This window comes from Mauremys reevesii, linkage group 20 (genome assembly GCF_016161935.1).
Source record: "Mauremys reevesii isolate NIE-2019 linkage group 20, ASM1616193v1, whole genome shotgun sequence".
In the NCBI taxonomy this organism is placed as follows: Eukaryota; Metazoa; Chordata; order Testudines; family Geoemydidae; genus Mauremys; species Mauremys reevesii.
The window spans coordinates 5,798,800-5,817,945 of NC_052642.1; the positions used below are offsets into that span (position 1 = coordinate 5,798,800).

The 19,146-nt window shown below is 44.3% G+C and overlaps 1 protein-coding gene across 3 annotated transcripts in view; it reads left to right on the top strand.

The window, feature by feature from the left end:
- Positions 1–19,146, top strand: part of LOC120387254 (NADPH--cytochrome P450 reductase) — a 60,736-nt gene that overhangs the window by 3,990 nt on the left and 37,600 nt on the right. For all 3 annotated transcript variants that reach the window (XM_039507695.1, XM_039507696.1, XM_039507694.1), the window contains exon 2: positions 18,822–19,014. In XM_039507695.1, coding sequence (XP_039363629.1) covers positions 18,836–19,014 — 179 coding nt within the window. In that variant the 5' untranslated portion in view covers positions 18,822–18,835. The remainder of the gene's footprint in view (positions 1–18,821; positions 19,015–19,146) is intronic.

The following is a 19,146-nucleotide window of genomic DNA, read 5'->3' on the forward strand; positions in this document are numbered from 1 at the left end:
GGCAATGCCAGGAGTCAGCAACCTTTTAGAAGTGAATATTTAAGAGCTAGCTTTCGTGAGCTAAGGATGACTTCTTGAACACAACAGACACACACACACACACAGAGAACATATGACAGAGAACATATGAAGTGAAGATAAGAGCATCTGAGTCAGGAGGAGATGAGAGATGAGCTGAGAGAAAAAAAAACTTTTTAGAAAAAAAAAATTTTAAGTAAAGCTTTTTTTCCTGCTGCTGATAACTCCTCTCTGATGCAATACTCTCTCTCATCATCTCTTCTCTCTGTCTTCTTTTCTCTTCTCTGCTGTGTGTTCCATGTTTATTTCAATGAAGCTTTAGCTCTCCACTCTCATGCATATATAAAATATTTGTTATTCTTTGCCACAACCTACTCCTGTTTCTTTTAGAAGTGGTGTGCCGAGTCTTCATTTATTCACTGTAATTTAAGGTTTCACGTGCCAGTAATACATTTTAATGTTTTTAGAAGGTCCCTTTCTATAAGTCTATAATATATAACTAAACTATTGATGTATGTAAAGTAAATAAGTTTTTTAAAATTTTTAAGAAGCTTCATTTAAAATTAAATTAAAATGCAGAGCCCCCCCAGACCAGTGGCCAGGACCCGGGCAGTGTGGGTGCCACTGAAAATCAGTTTGTGTGCCGCCTTTGGCACGTGTGCCATAGGTTGCCTATGCCTGGGCTATTCCTTTCTCAGTCTGACCCGTTGAAGCTGTTCCACTTTGTGTACATAACTAAGTATTCATTGGCAAAAGGACTGGAACCCAGGTCTCCCTGGTGAGTGTCCTAATCACCAGGCTGTAGAATCCACCTCAAGCTCTACCTCTGGCTCAACGACTGCTCAGGTATTTTAATACAAAATGGAACAGCTTCAACAGGGGAGCTGGAGGAGACCTCCCCCAGAATATCCCATAGCCTGGTGGTAGGCCCTGCAGTCCAGTGATGTCTGTTTCCGTCCAGCTCCTGGGCTGGGGTAGAACTCTGACTTGGCTTCTCAAACTCCTGTGTTATCTCCACAGCTGTTTTTCTTGCCATGTAGGCAGCTTGGCCCTGGAAATCTTTTTCCATCTTTCAAATATCTGTAGCCAAAGGGACATCGCTAGGAGTAGTGGGGTGAAATTAAAAAAAAAAAAGTAGGTTGAACAGACTGAAGAACAACATCCTCAAAGGAGGTGGTGGAGATTTAAAACTGATGGGGCAAGCTGCAGGGAACATAATGGCCAAGATTAATCAGAGGAGTGGATGCCAACATTTATCAGGTTTCCTCATTCATAAGAGTAAGTGACCCATCCTGCGGCACTTAGACTGGGTTTTGGCCAAACGTTTTATGCAACCTTGGTTGAAAGGAGCCATTGAAGCTAAAATAAGCCACTGGAAGAGTGGACAAGATACAGAGAGGAGGATTCATTTGACAGTTTGTTCATTTCATCTGAACAGGATGAATTATTGTATAACTGAAGTTCTTTTGCATGTTCATCTTTATGATTTTTTTAAATCAGAATTTGTTCAACAGCTAACTCTCAGGCCAGAAGCCAAAAAGAACTGAGGCTCCTTCAGTCCAGTCACTTAAAATATTTCCCAGTTCTGAATATGAAATGCCAATATTTTCACTTAAATGGAGCCTTTAACTTCAAAATGTTTCAAGCTTGATGCATGCTTTGTAGTGGTCACTTCATCCACTGCTGAAATGTAGCCACCCCGAAGCGAAACAAAGTAACCGCTTTCAGTAATGCACACTGACACTGCAACAGGTCAGACTTGGAATCAGGGCATACCTTTGCCCTATTAGCACCATGCCAGGGCATTCATTCAGAGGGAAGAGCACCACCTACTGGGTTGCCAACACCACTTTTTCATTCATTTCATTGGCCGTCTCTCATCCGTGTACTACAGTAATAGGTTTAACTGCAGCTCTCCTGCCATGATAGCTGAGGATGGCATGGGTGCAGAATTCCACAGCATTGTTGTTTTGAACAGTTCTGTGCCTGTGAGGGGGAAATAGCAAGACTATGAATAGGTCTTTCGTTTTTCCTTCAGGCCCTTAAATATGTGTGTTGAACATTGAAGTTTTCCTGAAAGTGTTTAAAAACAACAACAAACAGAACCCCTCTTTGTAGTTCATGTGGTACCATTTATAACTTGAAATGCGCTTTGAGAAGTTGTCAACTAAGCCAATTATTAGGGGAAGATCTGGCCAAGCTAGTTGTTTACATATATTCTCATTGGTAGGAGGGAAACACCATGGAGCTCTAACAAAAGCTAATAAACTCTTCCAATCTCTTATGCTTATACTAAGCTTACCTATTATTTTGAAGTACAAAATTTGAACAGTAGGTGGAAAAAGTTGAGACTATTGGGCTTTGTGAGTTGGTGTCTCTTTAAGCAATTAACCTGTATCTACAGTAATTTCATTGACAGAGCAGTCTGTTACTGAATAGTCAGTTTCTCACTTTTCCTCTGTTGTTCATTTGATCAGTTTCCCTGGTTTGTGGGGATCTTTTATACAGCAACAGGAATGAGAAAAAAAGTTAGAAGCAGGAGAACTTGTGAAAACTACCAAAATGATTGGGGGGCCTCAGGGGCAGGTGTAAGACCTAAATGACTTTTAACCTTTTTTTTTTTTTTTTTAACCTGACTGGAGTTCAGATTAACAGTGCCCTCTGAACTTCAGACATGTGAATGAAGCAAATTTGCTTCATAAATTACAGATAAAGAGTAACTATAGAATTCCATAGGGTAATTTTTTAGCCACTCTTAGCCACACACCAAAGGTTATGTGTTACCTTGTTCAGTGCCATACTCATCCTGTTCTCTCACTTTCTCTTATATAAAAAACTACCAAGAGTTTATAGTTCTCTTGTGTAAAAAAACTACCAAGGGGATGTTATCTACCCTGGATGAACTTTGTTCTGCTTTCTTAACTAAAAACCATGGTTAATATCTTACGTAAAAGTTGCTTTCCCAGTATAACTTGATCTAGTGCTAGGATTATGCTTAACAAGGTATTGTAAAAGGTGTGTCACATGTTCTACTGTATTTGTGTACCTATTCAAAAGATCAATATTTAAAGAGTCTTTTATAAGCTTAATTACCTACTCTATTGTATGCAACATGGATGGTCTGAAATTTAATAATCTGTGGTTACCGCTTACTCGGTTAAAAACCAAAATCCATTTGTGTGCTGCTTCTGAGCCATAGAGCCTGCAGAAAGAAGTCTCTGTAGTACTGAAGGCTACTCCTAAGAACCATGACAGTCCAAACTGACACATAGGGACAGTTGGTTTGACTTTTAGCTGCATATTATTTTAATGTTCTTGCTTAGTTAGCAACTAAGGCCTGGTCTACACTGGGGGGGTGTCGAACTAAGGTACGCAAGTTCAGCTACGCGAATAGCGTAGCTGAACTCGAACTACCTTAGTTCGAACTACTTACCCGTCCAGACGCTGCGGGATCGAAGTCCGCGGCTCCCCCGTCGACTCCGCCACCACTGTTTGCGGTGATGGAGTTCCGGAGTCGACGGGAGCGCGTTTGGAGTTTGATATATCGCGTCTAGATGAGACGCGATATATCGAACTCCGAGAAGTCGATCGCTACCCGCCGACCTGGGCGGGTAGTATGGAAGTACCCTAAGGGAGTTTTCCTAACTGTGGGGTTTTTTTTTAAATGATACTTACATAGTTTCTTTGGAATGTTCCAAGGAGTACTAACAGCCTAATTGTTCTTTTACATTTGTACAGTACCTGTACAGTTCTGAAAATTTCGAAGCACTTTGCTAGCAGGTCAACTTCATTACCTGTTGTGAGGCAGGTAAATATGTTTCTGTTTTACAGATCAGAAGAGGAGATGGATTGGAATTGTATAGGGAAGTGAGTCATATTTTCAACTCTGAAAATCTGGCCTTAATTGGGGTGTTGAAATTTTTAAAAAAATCAGTCCCTAAGTGCCATGCTTAACTCACTATAAGTTGGTAGCAGAGTTGGAAATAGAAACCAGAAGTCCTGGTTCTCACTTTTCTGCACTGACAACCACACTATCTCTCAGTATAATATCCAGATACCATGCAAGTCACTTCTAAAATGCAACTATTGATCCCCTCTCATGGAACGTGACTAGGGTTTATTGCAGTTTCTGGTCAGTCACTATGTTGGGGTATCAGCCTGGTAAAGTACAGGATAGAATCATTGCACAAGTCATGATTATATAATATTGGAGTGGCATATACGTAACTGTGTGAGGCAAACGATAAGCCGCTCACACTGAGACAAATTAAAAACACTCCAATAATTCTCAAGTATAGAAAGAGAAAACAAATACACATGAAATATTTCATGCTCACTAAACCTCAACTGCGAAGACTCTGTCAGAGAGCACTGAATTATAACGGTTCTGCCAAATGTTTCCTGGTAAAATAAAGCTCTTTAACTCAGATTTCTTAACCTTCAGCCACTATCATGTTCGTGCACGTTTTGCATAGGGTGGTTGTATTTAAAACACAATCCTGTATTAAAAACATAGGACTGGGAGTCCGGGGATCTGGGTTCTGTTTTGTGCACTACCACTGTAGTGTGGGACATGGGCAAGACACAGCATCTTTATTCTCTTTCGTGTAAAATGAGGGTAATAATACTTCGCACCCTTGCGGGGGCATTGAGACAAACATTTAATGTATGCAAAGTGCTTTGAAGAAATAGTGCAATAATAAACTAATGATGAAATCTTGAGTTTTAAAAAAATCATACTGATATTTGCTACTTTGGGTTACTAATACATATTTGCAATTCTTAAACTTTGCAGAATTTAAGCTTTCATTTAACATCCCTTCCCCATCACCCACGTTCTCTTTTTTTAAATCACATATGGTTGCAAAGGAAACTGTCAAAATAAGAACAGAGGAACTGCTGCAGAGCTGTCTGCCTGATTCTGCAGCCAGACTGTTGTAGAGCCTCTGGTGCTGCTCAGTGCTTTGCCAAGGGGCATCAGAGAGAAAACTCATTCTTGTCCCTTGTCGGGGCTGCTGCTGGAATCATTGGGAAACGGTGAAACTGACAAAATTAGGTCAGTTGCCTTCTGCTGGTTGGGAAATCTGAGAGCAGCAGCAGAGGCAGACACTGGAGTTACTCACTGGGGAGCAGGATTTGGAGGCTGGGAACCTGCCCTTGTGACAGCCAGGAAACTATGTGCTGAGAGAGAAGTGCTTTCCCTCCTTACCAGAAGCCACAGTGTGGGGGATGATGGGACTTCACATTTATCAGACACCTAATGAATCCGCTGGCCAATTCTCGTGGCTTTACAACCACATGTTCATCAATGTATCTTTCCCTGCCTCTCTCCTCTTGCTGTATGAAAGGCCTATTTCCCATTTGTGTGGGTCAACTATGAGTACAAGGGGGCTTGGTGAAGATGACTCTGCAGAAAGTGCTCAAGTGCCCAGAGTAAAGAAATTGATAGACGGAGAAGATACAGTGATTGTAGGTGTTACTTGTAACATTTTCAGACAGGCATGTGATATGTAAATTAGCGGTATCCTTTTAATCATATCCAAGTCTCCAAACACAGCTAACTGCAGATAAATTCTTGAACCCTCCACAATATTCAGATTTACATGAGGGCTCTTAAAATTCTGCTGCAGAAGCCTGTGTTGAGGTGTTGCCTGTGTAAACAATGTCCCACAATACGGTTTTTTGAAGCTAACCATCTCCTGCCCTGTCTGGATACATGGACTTTTTTTTACAATGTTGGTTTTGCCCTTTACCGCGCTGCTGTTTACAATCTGAACTTGTTTTCCACTGGGAAATCAAACTGGTCGATGGTTTTGGTTGGAAGAGGGTGTTCTTTTACCTTGTGCCCTCTTTGTTTCAGTTTATCTAGGGATCAGAAACAAAAACCTCCATGCTGACACATGTTAATCTGTTTATAAGGAACTGTGGAGTTCTTGGTAGAGCAGTTTGACATTGAGGCAAATACCTCACAACGGTTGGTGCTTACAATCAAAAACAGACAGGCTTTTCAAGGCTGGAAGCTTGCGAGGGAAATGATTCAGGGCTATTGAAAACAGCTGTTCTCTAAGCTCACAGTAACTAATAACACCAAATTAAATACAAGAGGCATCAAACTACAAAAATAAGTTAACCTGAACTGGCACGCAGTATACATCTTTGTCAGCCCCGAGGACAGAATTCTCTCTCTGTCCCTGTGAAACCATCCTCTTCTTTCTGATGCTCTGTCTTCTAGCTTTTACAATCATTCTGCTCTTCTCAAGTGAGGGCTGCTGCCAGTTTTTTTGTTTTTGGTTGCTAATGAAAGCCCGAATGTACAATGCTTGAAGCTGAGATCATGTTTAAAAAATCTGCTAGGAAGAAATACACTTGGGTTCTATATTGTACTTAGAATAGAATCTGCGCCAGTCTCCATCTTGTGAGTTGCGGCATCAGGGTTTGATTAGCAGGGAATGCATTGTTGAATGGCTTTTTTGTTTACTCTGTACATAAAAAATAGTCTTCACAGTTGTGCGTTATGCAACATGTTTTTTTACTGCTACTTCACTTGCTCCTAGAGCCAAACCATCTGCTTCGACTGGAAATTCTGAGCTGTTGAAAATTGCCGCGAAACCGGTGTCTTGCAAGGGAAGACAACAGAAGTGCTTTTTGGTGAGGCTGTACCTCATTGCTCCATGTCCTAGTTTCCTTATCAGAAAAATAGTACCTAGTCCTGGTTGTGATGCTTCATCAGCGCTGCTTCTGTCCTGGGTTGGAAGGTGTTGTAGAAGTGCCAAGCAACGGTAAAATAAATATTTATGCAAAGCAAGAAGAGATTTATTTGAGCTTTTCCCCAAAACTTTTACAGGAGGAACAGAAGATTTAAAAAAATCTAACGCACATAAAAACTGTGGAGTAGGTGCCTGATCCTGGTTGGCGCTGAGCAATCCTAACTGACCTGAATTTTGTCAAGAATTGGTGGAGCTGAACATCAGTCAGGGCTGGGCTCGAGTGCACTGAAACATTTGCAGTCAGGGTAGGAATTGGACTAGGAATGTGTCTTGTGTCTGTATATTCAATTACCCTCTTCATTGAGATCTGCGAGAGAAGAGAGGATTTCTTTTGTCGAGGCTTGGGAACCTCATCATGCCAGTTGTGGGGAGTTAGGAAAAATTCTTTTCACCCAGAGCGAATAGAACCTTTTTCTTTGGGGGGAGGGGACCAAGAACAAATAGGTAAAATATCCTTGATAATGAGGAGGAAAAACTAACCATGTAGGTAGATGGCAGGCAACTAGACTCTGTGCCTGGGCAGATGCATCTTCATGAAAGTTGTATAAGGCTGGTTAAAAGAGGTTTTGGCATAGTAGTGTTTCTTTTATAACTGGGTATTGTCGTCTATCATTGAATCAAATAGCTGCGGCAAAGTTATCCTTGTATGTTTCAGCATCCCCTCTGTAGATTTCTCTGTAGTTTCCACCAGAGATTAATTTTACTGACAGAATCTTGATGTCATCTTTCTGGACCTTTTCTTTCTTCCTACTGGAGAAATCCCATTTTCCTACTGGAAGTTGTATGTTGGGTCGCTGTCCTGTATTCCCACTGACCACAGTGGGGGTTCTGTCTGCGTAAGGAATATAAAACCAGGCCCTTTGGCTTTCGCAGGCTGAGGTAGTGCCATGCTCAAAGAAATGCCGTTGAATCTGTGAGAGAGGATGGGTGAGGGCTTGTATTGTTCTAGCTTCTGTCGGTGGGAGAGACAAGCTTTCAAGCTACACAGAGCTCCTCTTCAGTCTTTGTGATCTGTTCACCGCTGCTGAAGTGAGTGTGACAGGCACCCCGAAGCAGAGGTCACTTTGGGCTTCCCTCCGTTGTCTTTTTGTCTAGATACCAGAGAATATGTCCGGTACCAACCAAGAAAACACAGAATAGCTGGTACTTTAAATTCCCGGTGGGTAAAGTGGGAAGGAAATGGTAATACTTATAGCAAGCCACCCTGCAGCCCATCTCCCTGTTTTATCTGGGCAAGTGAGGGAGTATTATCAGGGTAGGCCGTGTGCTTGGGACTGCGAAGGTGCAGAGTGAAAAAAATCGACTGAACTGCCCTTAATTCAAGAGGTGAGGAATAGTAAACGGTCCACATCGGAGCTTTCATTCTAGTGAACTGTGTTTGTTTAGGAAAATGGTGCTGGAAAGACCCAAGTGGCTTTCAGTCTAATGTTGTGATGTATAAATGCCATTTACCACAAAGGCTGTGAGATGGGTTTCTGTGCTGAGTATCCTGGAACAGGGGGCACTGATTTTTAAGGCCCAGTGTGGTATTAATAATGAATACCTAGACCTCCTGTAGCATTGTTCATCATTAAATCTCAGCAAGCTTCACAAAGGAGGTCAGTGTCATTATCCCCATTTTACAGCTGGGGAAACTGAGACACAGAATGGGGACATGACTTGCCTAAAGTCAACAGCAGGCCCATGGCAGAGCCTGGAACAGAACCCAGGTCTCCTGAGTCCTAGTCCAGTGCTTTATCCTCTAGGCCACAACACGTCCCTTAAATAGCCTTAGGTTATATATTGCTCCAGATATGTGTGTTTGTCTCCTCACTGCTTATTATGACACTGGTTGGCTAACATTAGCTGTGCTCACTTTAATGCCTCTCTATTAAATATGTTTTAATAACATCTCTCTCTTGTAACTTTGATAGCTGAAAGAACTGAGTCCCTGCCCTATATTTCAAAATGAACACCTTCCTTCATATATATTGCCTGTTAAAGGTCACCCCCTGCCCTAGTCATAAGAACCAGGTGCGTGTCAGTTCTTCCTCTAGGCTGCTGCCCTCCACTCCAGAAGTGGTTGCATTTCAGTGGTGCTGTTTGTGTACAGTTTGTAAAATGCTCTCATGGCTGATGTATTTGACCAAGCGCTTTACCCTGCTCCCCGATATTTTTATTGGTATTTCCAGTTAAGTTGTAAATAGGAGCAAGTGGTTCTGCTGGCCCTTATCTTTGTGTTCATTTCTGCTCCTCAGCTGCACACTGGGGAAAAGTTCAGTTGTATCCTAACTGGGAGAGATGATGATTTCTGCAATGATGGTGTAATCCTTCGTGTTCTTAGCAATGCCAAAGTTCCTGGGGCGGGGAATCATTGCAGCCTTGTGTTTCAACTTCCTTTTTATTAATGGTATCGATGTGTTGAGTCATACCGATTCAGGAGCGTCATGTGGCTGCAGAAATGTGCCACAGAGTGTGGATCTGCCAAGTCATCCCATCTGTTGCCACAGATATTTAGTTGTGATTCTCTATATCGGCAGCACCCTTTCTTCGCCTTCCCTTTTCTTTGGTTACTTGCGTCAGCGTTTTCTCTGTAGCCATCATGTGTTGCTCTGACTGGAACTTCTGCTTCAACAACTCAATCTTAAAATAAATGTTTTCAAGCAAATTGAACTTTGCTTAAAGCTTTGAACAGGGACTCGGGGGCTGTTAGTGTTTGCCCGTATGCTGCTGAAGCCACTGCTAGACGTGGTGATGGTTTTTGTTCTCTGACCACCTTTCCACAAAGAATAGCACAGCACTCAACTAGTGAGGACTTTCACGTAATATCTGCGTGGTGGGATCCATTATCAGTTCTCCGACTCTTGTCTATGATTGGAATGTACATCTTGGGTAACTGAAACTATTCTCTTAAATTCCTAATTGCAGGCCTCTGTGTACGCGTTGCCAAACATGTCCGCCAGCAGCCTCCTAGGTTAATCTCCATCTCAACCTCCTACAGGTGGCTGCTGCCGCTGATGTTACATGTTTGGAAACAATGAGTAGCTTGGCTTGTTGCTTAAAATAAAAGTTCAGGGGAGGAGAGTAATGGTGCAGAAAACCTCACTCTGGCTCTCTCTTCTTCTGTCGTCTGCATTGCAAAGTCCTGGACCAAAGGTGCCAAAGGCAGTGATTTTATAGAACCAGAATCTGGAGAGACCTTGCGGGGGTGCACTGTGGTTGTGGATAGAACTGGAGCACTTTCTATCTTACATGCCTAGTCTATGGGGTGGGCAGAGTTGCAGACCTGAGGGCAACGTGTCTTGGATGATCCAGTGCCTGAAAACTCCGTGAGACTGAAATGGGCAGAGCCTGAGTTGTCCAGTTAGGGAAAAGGAGGGAACAGCTCAGAAGAGTAGCTTGGAGCTTCGCTTCGTGCAGCGGTCCTGAATCTTCTCATGCATGCGTGTAACTCGGTGTCAGTGGAGCTACACCCCATTTACACCAGTGCAAGTGAGAGGAGATCAGGTTGGACAAACACCTGTCAGGGACGGTCTAGGTCTACTTGGCCCTGCCCCGGTGCAGGGGGCTGGACTAGATGACCTCTCCAGCTCCCTTCTGGCTCTTCAGTCAATAACCTGGAAGTGAAACTGACTTAATATATGTGATTTCAACAATGTCTCTGCTGTCTGTTTCTCTGAATGTTTGGTCACAGATGTTTGTATAAATAAAAGGCCGCTTTGTTTACCTTGCAAAAAGCCACGATGTTTATTTTTATTTTTTTAGAAAGTTGGTCTGGTTTTCACATCTCTGGGCTTTTGGGGCTTGTTCTGAGATTTGATTCTTTTCTAGTAACTGCATAGCAAGGGCTCAACACCACAGTCCAAGCCCCACTATGGCGCCAGGATGAGTAGCTTAAACCTGTATTCTTGTACATCCACAATTGCTGTTGAAGTCTGATCAGTCCCAAAGTCAGCTTTGGGGAGTGAAACTTTCCTTGCAGATAGAGAACAAAACAACTGTGATAGAGAAATCCTTGAAATAGGGACTGGGGAACTCCTTTACTTCCTGGTGGTAGGCTTCTGTACCTTGTGCCAAGCAACCTGAGTTTGAGGGCTGTCTCTTATTCTCAAGGATCTCTGTTCATCTCCATTTATCGTTGACGTGCGCTGTGTGCCAGAGTTGCAGGGAGAGGTTTTATGCTGCCGGCAACTTTTCAGGACATTTTCTACCAAGGACTGTGTTTGTACTAATAACTTAATTGTCAGTAATTTACTATTGTTAGGGCCTGGTCCTATGACGTGTTGAGCACCTTCCACTGACTCTGAACTCCATGGTGGAGGGTGCTCAGCGCCTTTCAGAATCGGGCCCTTTGATGCTCCCGATTTCGTGAGATGTCTGGCACTGAAGTTAGATGACTTTTAATTAAAAGACCAATTAAATGTGCATGAATTCACTGCTGTAGAACGTCTCTGCGTGACTTCACAATGACCTGAACTATACATGGTGTTTAGAGACCAGACCTAAATCTAACACGATACAGAGCTCTAAACCTGAAAAGGGACCATTTCAAAGCTGAATGGGCTAAAATATAACCTTGCCTAACATATCCCCCCCATTACTACCTTATTTGTAGTCTATTACTGCCTAGAGGTCCCAAGTGAGATGTGGGGGGGGGGAAGGGTCCCCATTTTGCTGACAGTCTAAACAGAAAAGGCAATAGACCCCACTTCACCAATGGGAACCGAGGCTCACAGAGATTTAAGGCCCAGTTTTCAGAAGTGGTTGGTTATTTTTGGGTGCCTCATGCCTTCAGTCACCTCAGAGGGGCTCAGAGTTCTAAGTGTCCACCCTCTGTAAATCAGGCCTTTTAAGGTGTCTCAGGTTGGGCCTATTTGAAATCCCCCCCTGAAAGACACAAGTGATGGGAGTCTCTGAAGTAGAAATGCTGGTTTGGCTTTGTGCAAAGGGACAGTGGCTGTTAAGAAGGGTGGGTGAGACATCTAGTGCTTGGTCCTGCAGTCCTTCCTCATGTGTAACCCCACCGATGCCCGTGAAGCTACTCCAATATGAGTTGGGGTTGCAGGATTGGGGACCCTCTTTATTTTCTGCATGGACTGGCAAAAATGCACCTTGCGGAAATATCTAATCAGCTGCCTACTTGTTAGTAGGCCTTCCACTTCCTCCTTTTGTTGGGCAGATCGGGGCTTTAAAACAAGCAGCAACCATGTTCGGTTTCCCATGTAGGAGTCAGCAACTTCCATCTGTACTTTTTGCTGAGACCTTAAAGAGAAGTTGCGACTAAACGGGGGCATAAGGCAGGAAGAATTAAAGAAAACGGAAGTGTGTATGAGAATGTGTCTTATCCAAATAGTAACTCAGGGTGTTAAAGGCAGGGCTTTCCTTGGAAACAAACGACCAGGTGGGGTCAGAATTAAAACTTGTTAACTCTTGTCAGCTGTAGGTGACTCAGTGTCTCATTTGCTTACAGATAAGTTTGCATGGGCCAGTTAATACTGAAGAGCAAGTACAGCAGTGTGAGAGAGCTGGATTCTTCCCTGACTCATGCATCGTTCTGACAACGATGTTCCATTTACAGAGGCTTTATCGTAAAGTATACTCTGCAATTGCATCTGTGGCATGACCCACCTCAGTTGGCTCAGGGCAACCTGTGGTGATGCATAAAGCCAAACCTTACCTCACGGTTAACATTCAGGTCTCCGAGTTAGTTTGCAGGGCCGGCGGCTAGAAAAAACTCTTCACTTTTAGGAAATCCAGGCAATAGACCAGGCGTAGGCAACCTACGGCACGTGTGCCGAAGGCGGCACGCGAGCTGGTTTTTCAGTGGCACTCACACTGCCCGGGTCCTGGCCACCAGTCCGGGGGGCCTCTGCATTTTAATTTAATTGGAGCTTCTTAAACATTTTTAAAACCTCATTTACTTTACATACAACAATAGTTTAGTTATATATTATAGACTTATAGAAAGAGACCTTCTAAAAACATTAAAATGTATGACCGGCACGCAAAACCTTAAATCAGAGTGAATAAATGAAGACTCGGCACCCCACTTCTGAAGGGTTGCCGACCCCTCAATAGACAATGAGCCCCATGATGTCGCTTTCAATCACTTCTCAGAGTAGAGTCACATTCTTAAATTGAGTCAACTAAAACTCTGAGCAGGTCTGAGAATCAATTGTTCTGGTTTTATTCCTGCACTAGCCGTGCGAAGTTGGAAGGGCAAAGCTCCTTGAGTGGTGCACCCGAAAGGCCTGTCAAATGTCAGTGCGAAGTGCATATGTGCTTCTCTACACCCTCTGCTGAAGTGCTGATTTGTAACTTTCTACAGCAGTGCTGTTTAGCGATTGGCCATAGTCCCACAGCAAGATCCCACTAGAAGGGTTCTCACAACAAAGTTTTTGGTGGCCTCGTTCGTTAGCCCGTTTGTTTATAAGCCGACCCCCCCCCCCAAGATGATTAGGTAAAAATAGCAAAAACTCTATGGCCCTTTCATAAGCCGACCCTATATTTCAGGGGTTGGCAGACTTGAGCTCCTGGCCCGTCAGGGTAAGCCGCTAGCGGGCCTGGACGTTTTGTTTACCTGGAGTGTTCACAGGCACGGAGCCCTTCAGCTCCCAGTGTCCGCGGTTTGCCGTTCCCGCAGCTCCCACTGGCTGAGAACGGCAAACTGCAGCCACAGGGAGCTGAGGGGCTCCACGCCTGCAGACGCTCCAGGTAAACAAAACAACAATGTATTAGATATTCAATCCAATGATTCCACAGAGTTTAAAACCATCAAATTTTGGTGTCGACCCGTTTATAAGCCAACCCCCACTCTTTGATGTGTTACATTTTTACCAATAATATTCGGCTTATGAATGAGTATGTACAGTAATTAACTTTAGGAAAAACAAATAAATACAGACATATACACGTCCAAGTCATTGTAATTTATTTATATAGGTGGTTTTTTTTTTTTTTGCAGACTCAATAATAAAAATAATGTAAAATTGTGTCTATTCTGTACTGGATCTAAACAGAATAGAAACACAAATAAGGTGCTTTGCACGTTCTTGTATTTTTTGTTGTTTCTTTTGCTTCCATGTTTTTTGTTTTTTTTAATGTCCTAGCTAGTAAGCCTGCTGCTGTGAAAAGTGAAATTAATATAATTAATATGTTAATATCACTTTTCACAGTCTTCCAGCTAGCTACTAAGTCTGCTGTGAAAAGTGATTTTTGTCACAGCAGCTTTACTTAAACTTGGCAAGACCAGGGACAAATTAAGCCCTGGAAGGGGAGGTGGCAGCGGGGGCCAGGGATGGTGGGAGGGGTATGAGCCCTGGGATGAGAGCCTAGGGACCGGCGCCCAAAGCCCTGGGCAGCCCTGGGATGAGAGCCTAGGGACCGGTGCCCAAAGCCCTGGGCCTGGGGGGATGGGAGCTCGTGCAACCTGAGCCTGCTGCCTGCCACCCCAGGGCTGAAGTCTGACCCCACCGCCTCCAGGAACTCAGTGGCTACCTGCTCCTCCAGTGTTTGTCCCTCCAGAGAGGGGCAGGGCCTGCTGGTGGCCCCAGGAGGAGGGGCCACTGCCTTGGCCTCCCCCATCACCGCTCAGGAAGCTCTAGCCGCAAGATAAAGCCCCTTGTGTCCCTGTTTGAGAAACGCTGCACTAGAAGCCATTTCATCCTGCCCTCGCAAAGCTGTGCCAGTCCAAGTCACTGGTACCAATAGGTACTTTTCCCTTTAGATGTCTGCATGTGGCCCCCCGACCTCGATGAGAGAGAACCTCTTGTTTAGAAGCGTTTGTTTGTGTGAGAGAATATGAGCTCTTTTGAGAATCTAGGGCACGTGAGCTGAGCGTGAATGGCCAGCCTTTGTCAGGGCTTGGATCCATGAGCAGTTGGACTGTAATCTCTGGCAATTCAGAGAGCCTCCGAGCGAGTGAATTTTATGCTAACATACACATCCCATTTTTTCTGGAGGATGTCATGCAAAAACCATGCTGCCTCAGGCTGTGAGCTTGTGAGCTATGCTTGCTTACTTGTAACAGGAGACAAGCTCCGGGGGCTGCCTGGAGTGGTATTGATGATTCAGTATACGTGGCACACTTCCCTGTCATTCAGTGCTGGACCGACTTCCCCATAAGGTGTGCAGGGACTCTGTTCTTGCGGTGGCACCATCTTCCAGACAAGATATAAAATCAAGCCTTTGATTCCTTTTGACTATTACATTTTCTACAACACTTCTTGCAAGCTTGTTAACCTCCGCCCTGGCGAGATTTCAGCTTGGGTGATTGACCTCTGCCTACCTCAATTTGCCTGGTGGTTGTACTTCCCCTTACTGCCCTGCTCTGCATTATTGAACAGCTGGTGACTATGAATTGCAGTGGGAGATCGAGGATCATGGGTCGGTGAGTGGGCCTGTCTCTCTCATAGTGATTAAACCATTTTGAAATCCTTCAGGATGAATGGTACCGTATTTTCCAAAGATGCAGAATAAATCTCTCCTCACTTTTTAGGGGTTGGAGCTGGTGCAAGAAGGTGGAAACAGTATTGTTGAAGCTTGTGTCCAGTGGCTGCTTCCTCTCCCTTTGGGACAGGGCAAGTGGCTTTTCAAATTCACCACCTATTGCACTAGACAGTTTTCCTTCTAAACTTCCAGCCATGCAGTGAGGTTTGCGATTGAAGCCCAGATCGCACTGTGATTGACGCCTCCTATAAATGCCTGGACAGAAGCCAGCTGTAGCTAAAAGATCTGGAACTGAACTTGGCTGCTTGGTCTCAGGCAGGGCTCTGTGCTATAATTGCTCTTGGTTGTGCTATCGCTTGGCATTTGTCTCTTTAACGCGAGGCAGTGACTTTGCCTAAACTTCAAAACAGATGGTGCTTATTTGCATTGCTTGGGAAGCAGTAGAGTGAGCATTCTGATTATCCTTATGTGCCATAGCGTCATTACTGCTAAGGCTCTGGCATTTGAATGAGAGCTCTTTGGATGCAGAGTGTGGAAGTGGCATGAGCTGTAGTAAGCTGGTGGGGAGACTCCACATTAATCGGATGGGCTTTTTTCAGCAGGAGCTGATCTTTATTACTTACGGTAACGTTTCCTAGTATGTTTTTGATAATAAACACAATAGAGGGATCACTCAGCCCCCTGCTTCTGGGAGCGTGTGTCTACACAGCATTTTGGAGCAAGCCTACCAGCCTGGGTCGACCGACTTGGATGAGCGGGGCTTGTGCTACCTCTTTAAAACAGCTGTACAGACAGTGCTTTGAAGTTGCAGCTCAGGCTCTGAGGCCCACCCCCTTTCTTAGGCTTCAGAGTCCCAGAACCCAGGCTCCAGCCCGAGTTCAAATGTCTACACCTCTGTTAAACAGCCCCATAGTCTGAGCCTCATGAGCCCAAGTTAGCTGACATGGGCCAGTGATGGGTGTTTAATTGCAATGTAGATATAGCCAGTCCATTGGCACGTGGAGGGGGGGTTAACTTAATCGCATCATTTTCTGCATCTAAGAACAAAGAACGTCGGCCGTACTTCCATGACTCTATCCTGGGAAGCAGCAACTCTGCAAACAGTTTGGGGCTGTGGTGAATAATCATCTGAACAGGAGCTCCCAGCGAGACGCTGGGGCCAAAAGAGCTAATGTGATCCTGAGATGTATAATAAGTAGGAGCAGAGAGGTTATTTTACTTCTGTATTTGGCACTGGTGCAACTGCTTCAGGAATCCTCTGTCCAGTTCTGGTGCCAGCAATTCAGGAAGGATGGTGATAGGGGGTTCAGAGAAGAGCCCTGAGAATGATTAAAGGATTAGAAAACCTGCCTTACAGTGATAGACTCAAGGAGCGCAATCTGTTTAGCTTAACAAAGAGAAGGTTAAAGGGTGACGTGATTACAGTCTTCAAGTTCCTACGTTGGCAACAAATATTGAATAATGGGCTCTTCAGTCTAGCAGAGAAAGGTCTAACATGGTCTGATGTCTGGAAGTTGAAGCTAGATAAATTCAGGCTGGAAATAAGGTGTATATTTTTAATTGTGAGAATGACTAACAATTTCCCAAGGGTTGTGATGGATTCTCCATCACCAACTGTTTTAAAATCAAGATGGGATATTTTTCCAAAAGATCTGCTCCAGGAATAATTCTGGGGCAGGTCTCTGGCCTGGGTCATACAGCAGGTCAGACTAGTTGATTACAATCTTCCTTTGAGATCTATGAATCACCACTCTGCCAGTTTCCTAATGTGATGCTACCATTGCAAAGACCTCTGCTGCCTACTCTTCCCCTCAGTCAACTTTGTCACTACTCTGTACACAACACGTTCAAATGTCCATAGTCGTCTGGATTGGCAGAGGCAATCATAAGGCATATCATAAGGCAAGGAGCCACTCTGCTCCCATAGATCATGGTTCAAGTTAATCATCTGCTTGCCCACTAAGAACTCTGTTCTGCCCATCATGAAACTAATCTTCCAATGTGGAGCTTGATTAATTGAGGTTGGCAGCTTGCGGAAGCAATGGAGGAGGAAAAGCAGTAGCTCTTTATTCTCGAAGGGCAGGATGGCCGTAGTTCAGGCAGCAGCCTGGGACTCGTGAGACCTGGGTTCAAGTCCCTGCTCTGCCACACGCTCCCTGTGTGACCTTGGGCAAGTCACTTAACCTCTCTGAGCCTCAGTTCCTCACCTGTACAATGGGGATAATAGCACTGCCCTACCTCACAGAGGTGTTGTGAGGATAAATACATTAAAGATTGTGAGGCACTGAACTAATGCGGTAATGAGGGCCAAATAAGTACCTTAGCCAGCTGGATCAGGGGAACTGCTAGTCCAACTGTGCTCACAACAATCAGTTCTTTTTTGACGCTTTTCAGGGGTGGGTGGAATAAGGATCATTGATAAGAGATCGGTAACACATGATTAATTGCATGCAAATCAACATAGAGGTGTTCCTTGAACAGTCCCATCCAATCCATTACATTGCTCTTTGTCATTTCAGAAATCTGTCTTCATCTAACTACTTTAAAGATCTAGAACAGGGGTCCGCAACCTTTCAGAAATGCTGTGCCGAATCTTCATTTATTCACTCTAATTTAACGTTTCACTTGCCAGTAATACATTTTAATGTTTTTAGAAGGTCTCTTTCTATAAGTCTATAATATATAACTAAACTATTGTTTTATGTAAAGTAAATAAGGTTTTTAAAATGTTTAAGAAGCTTCATTTAAATGCAGAGCCTGAGTGCCACTGAAAATCAGCTCACGTGCCGCCTTCGGCACACGTGCCATAGGTTGCCTACCCCTGGGCTAGATATTAATAAAACTGATAGATACTAAATGAGTGCAAAGGCAATACTATAAATGGACCTAGGATTTACTAGAGAGAATAGAAAAGTGGACAAAAATGAACAAACTGGGATTCATCTGGAATGGGAATGCGAATGCTGTAGTGCCAACAGGGACCTAGAGGTGCTAGGGGAGGGCAAATTAGACATGGATTTGAAGCAAACCAAAAATGAACGCAGCTTGGGGGTGCATCCAACGAGGCATCGCACCACTATTGAGGCTGTCTGTGGCTTTGGTGTGGTTGAGTCAGATGGCAGTAAAGTCTGCCCCAGAAAGATACAAGCAACAAAAACGATCAGGGTGGCTGGAGGAATTGACTCCTCCAGAATATGTATTACTGAGGCAAGGGTCAGCTGTGAGTTTGATCTGGCTCCCGTCACAAGCTTTGCCGCTGACATAGATGGGAACCAGATCAGGACCTCTGGGAGAGGCACAAGGCTACAGCTGTTTGAAATGTGCTCGCGCCGAGGATGGAGTGCAAGCTGGCTGGGGTTGAAACAACTGGAAAGCAAGAATTTTGGCTGAAAATAGCAAAAAGCCGCTTTTTCGCAGTGAGATGCGTTAGGCTGTGGAATGATCTCCTAAAGGACGGGCTAGCTCTTGGGATATTGAAAGTTATACTGGACTCAGCATGTACTGGTTGGTCTTCTCCTGGGTCTCTCCCATCTCATTCCGTGATGCTCTGGCACTGTTTGCACTTTCATTACATGTCATTTTATTTTTTTTCTCTTTTCCCCTTTCTAGTGTTGCCGGTTGCCATGGGGGATTCTGCCATGGACTCCACTGTCCCCCCTCCTGAGAGTGCTGTCCCGGAGGGCACTCTCTTTAGCATGACTGATGTGTTCCTCTTCTCACTCATCGTTGGCCTCCTTTCCTACTGGTTCCTCTTCCGCAAGAAAAAGGAAGAAATCCCCGAATTCACCAAAATCCAGCCAACGTAAGTGACTGTCCTGATGAACTCGGGATGAATGTGCTTCTAAATTGCATTGGTATGTTGTGAAGGGGAATGCTCACCGCCAGTCACACCTAGTGGTCAGGCAGGCGTGTGGGAGGTTGTCTTCCTCCTGGG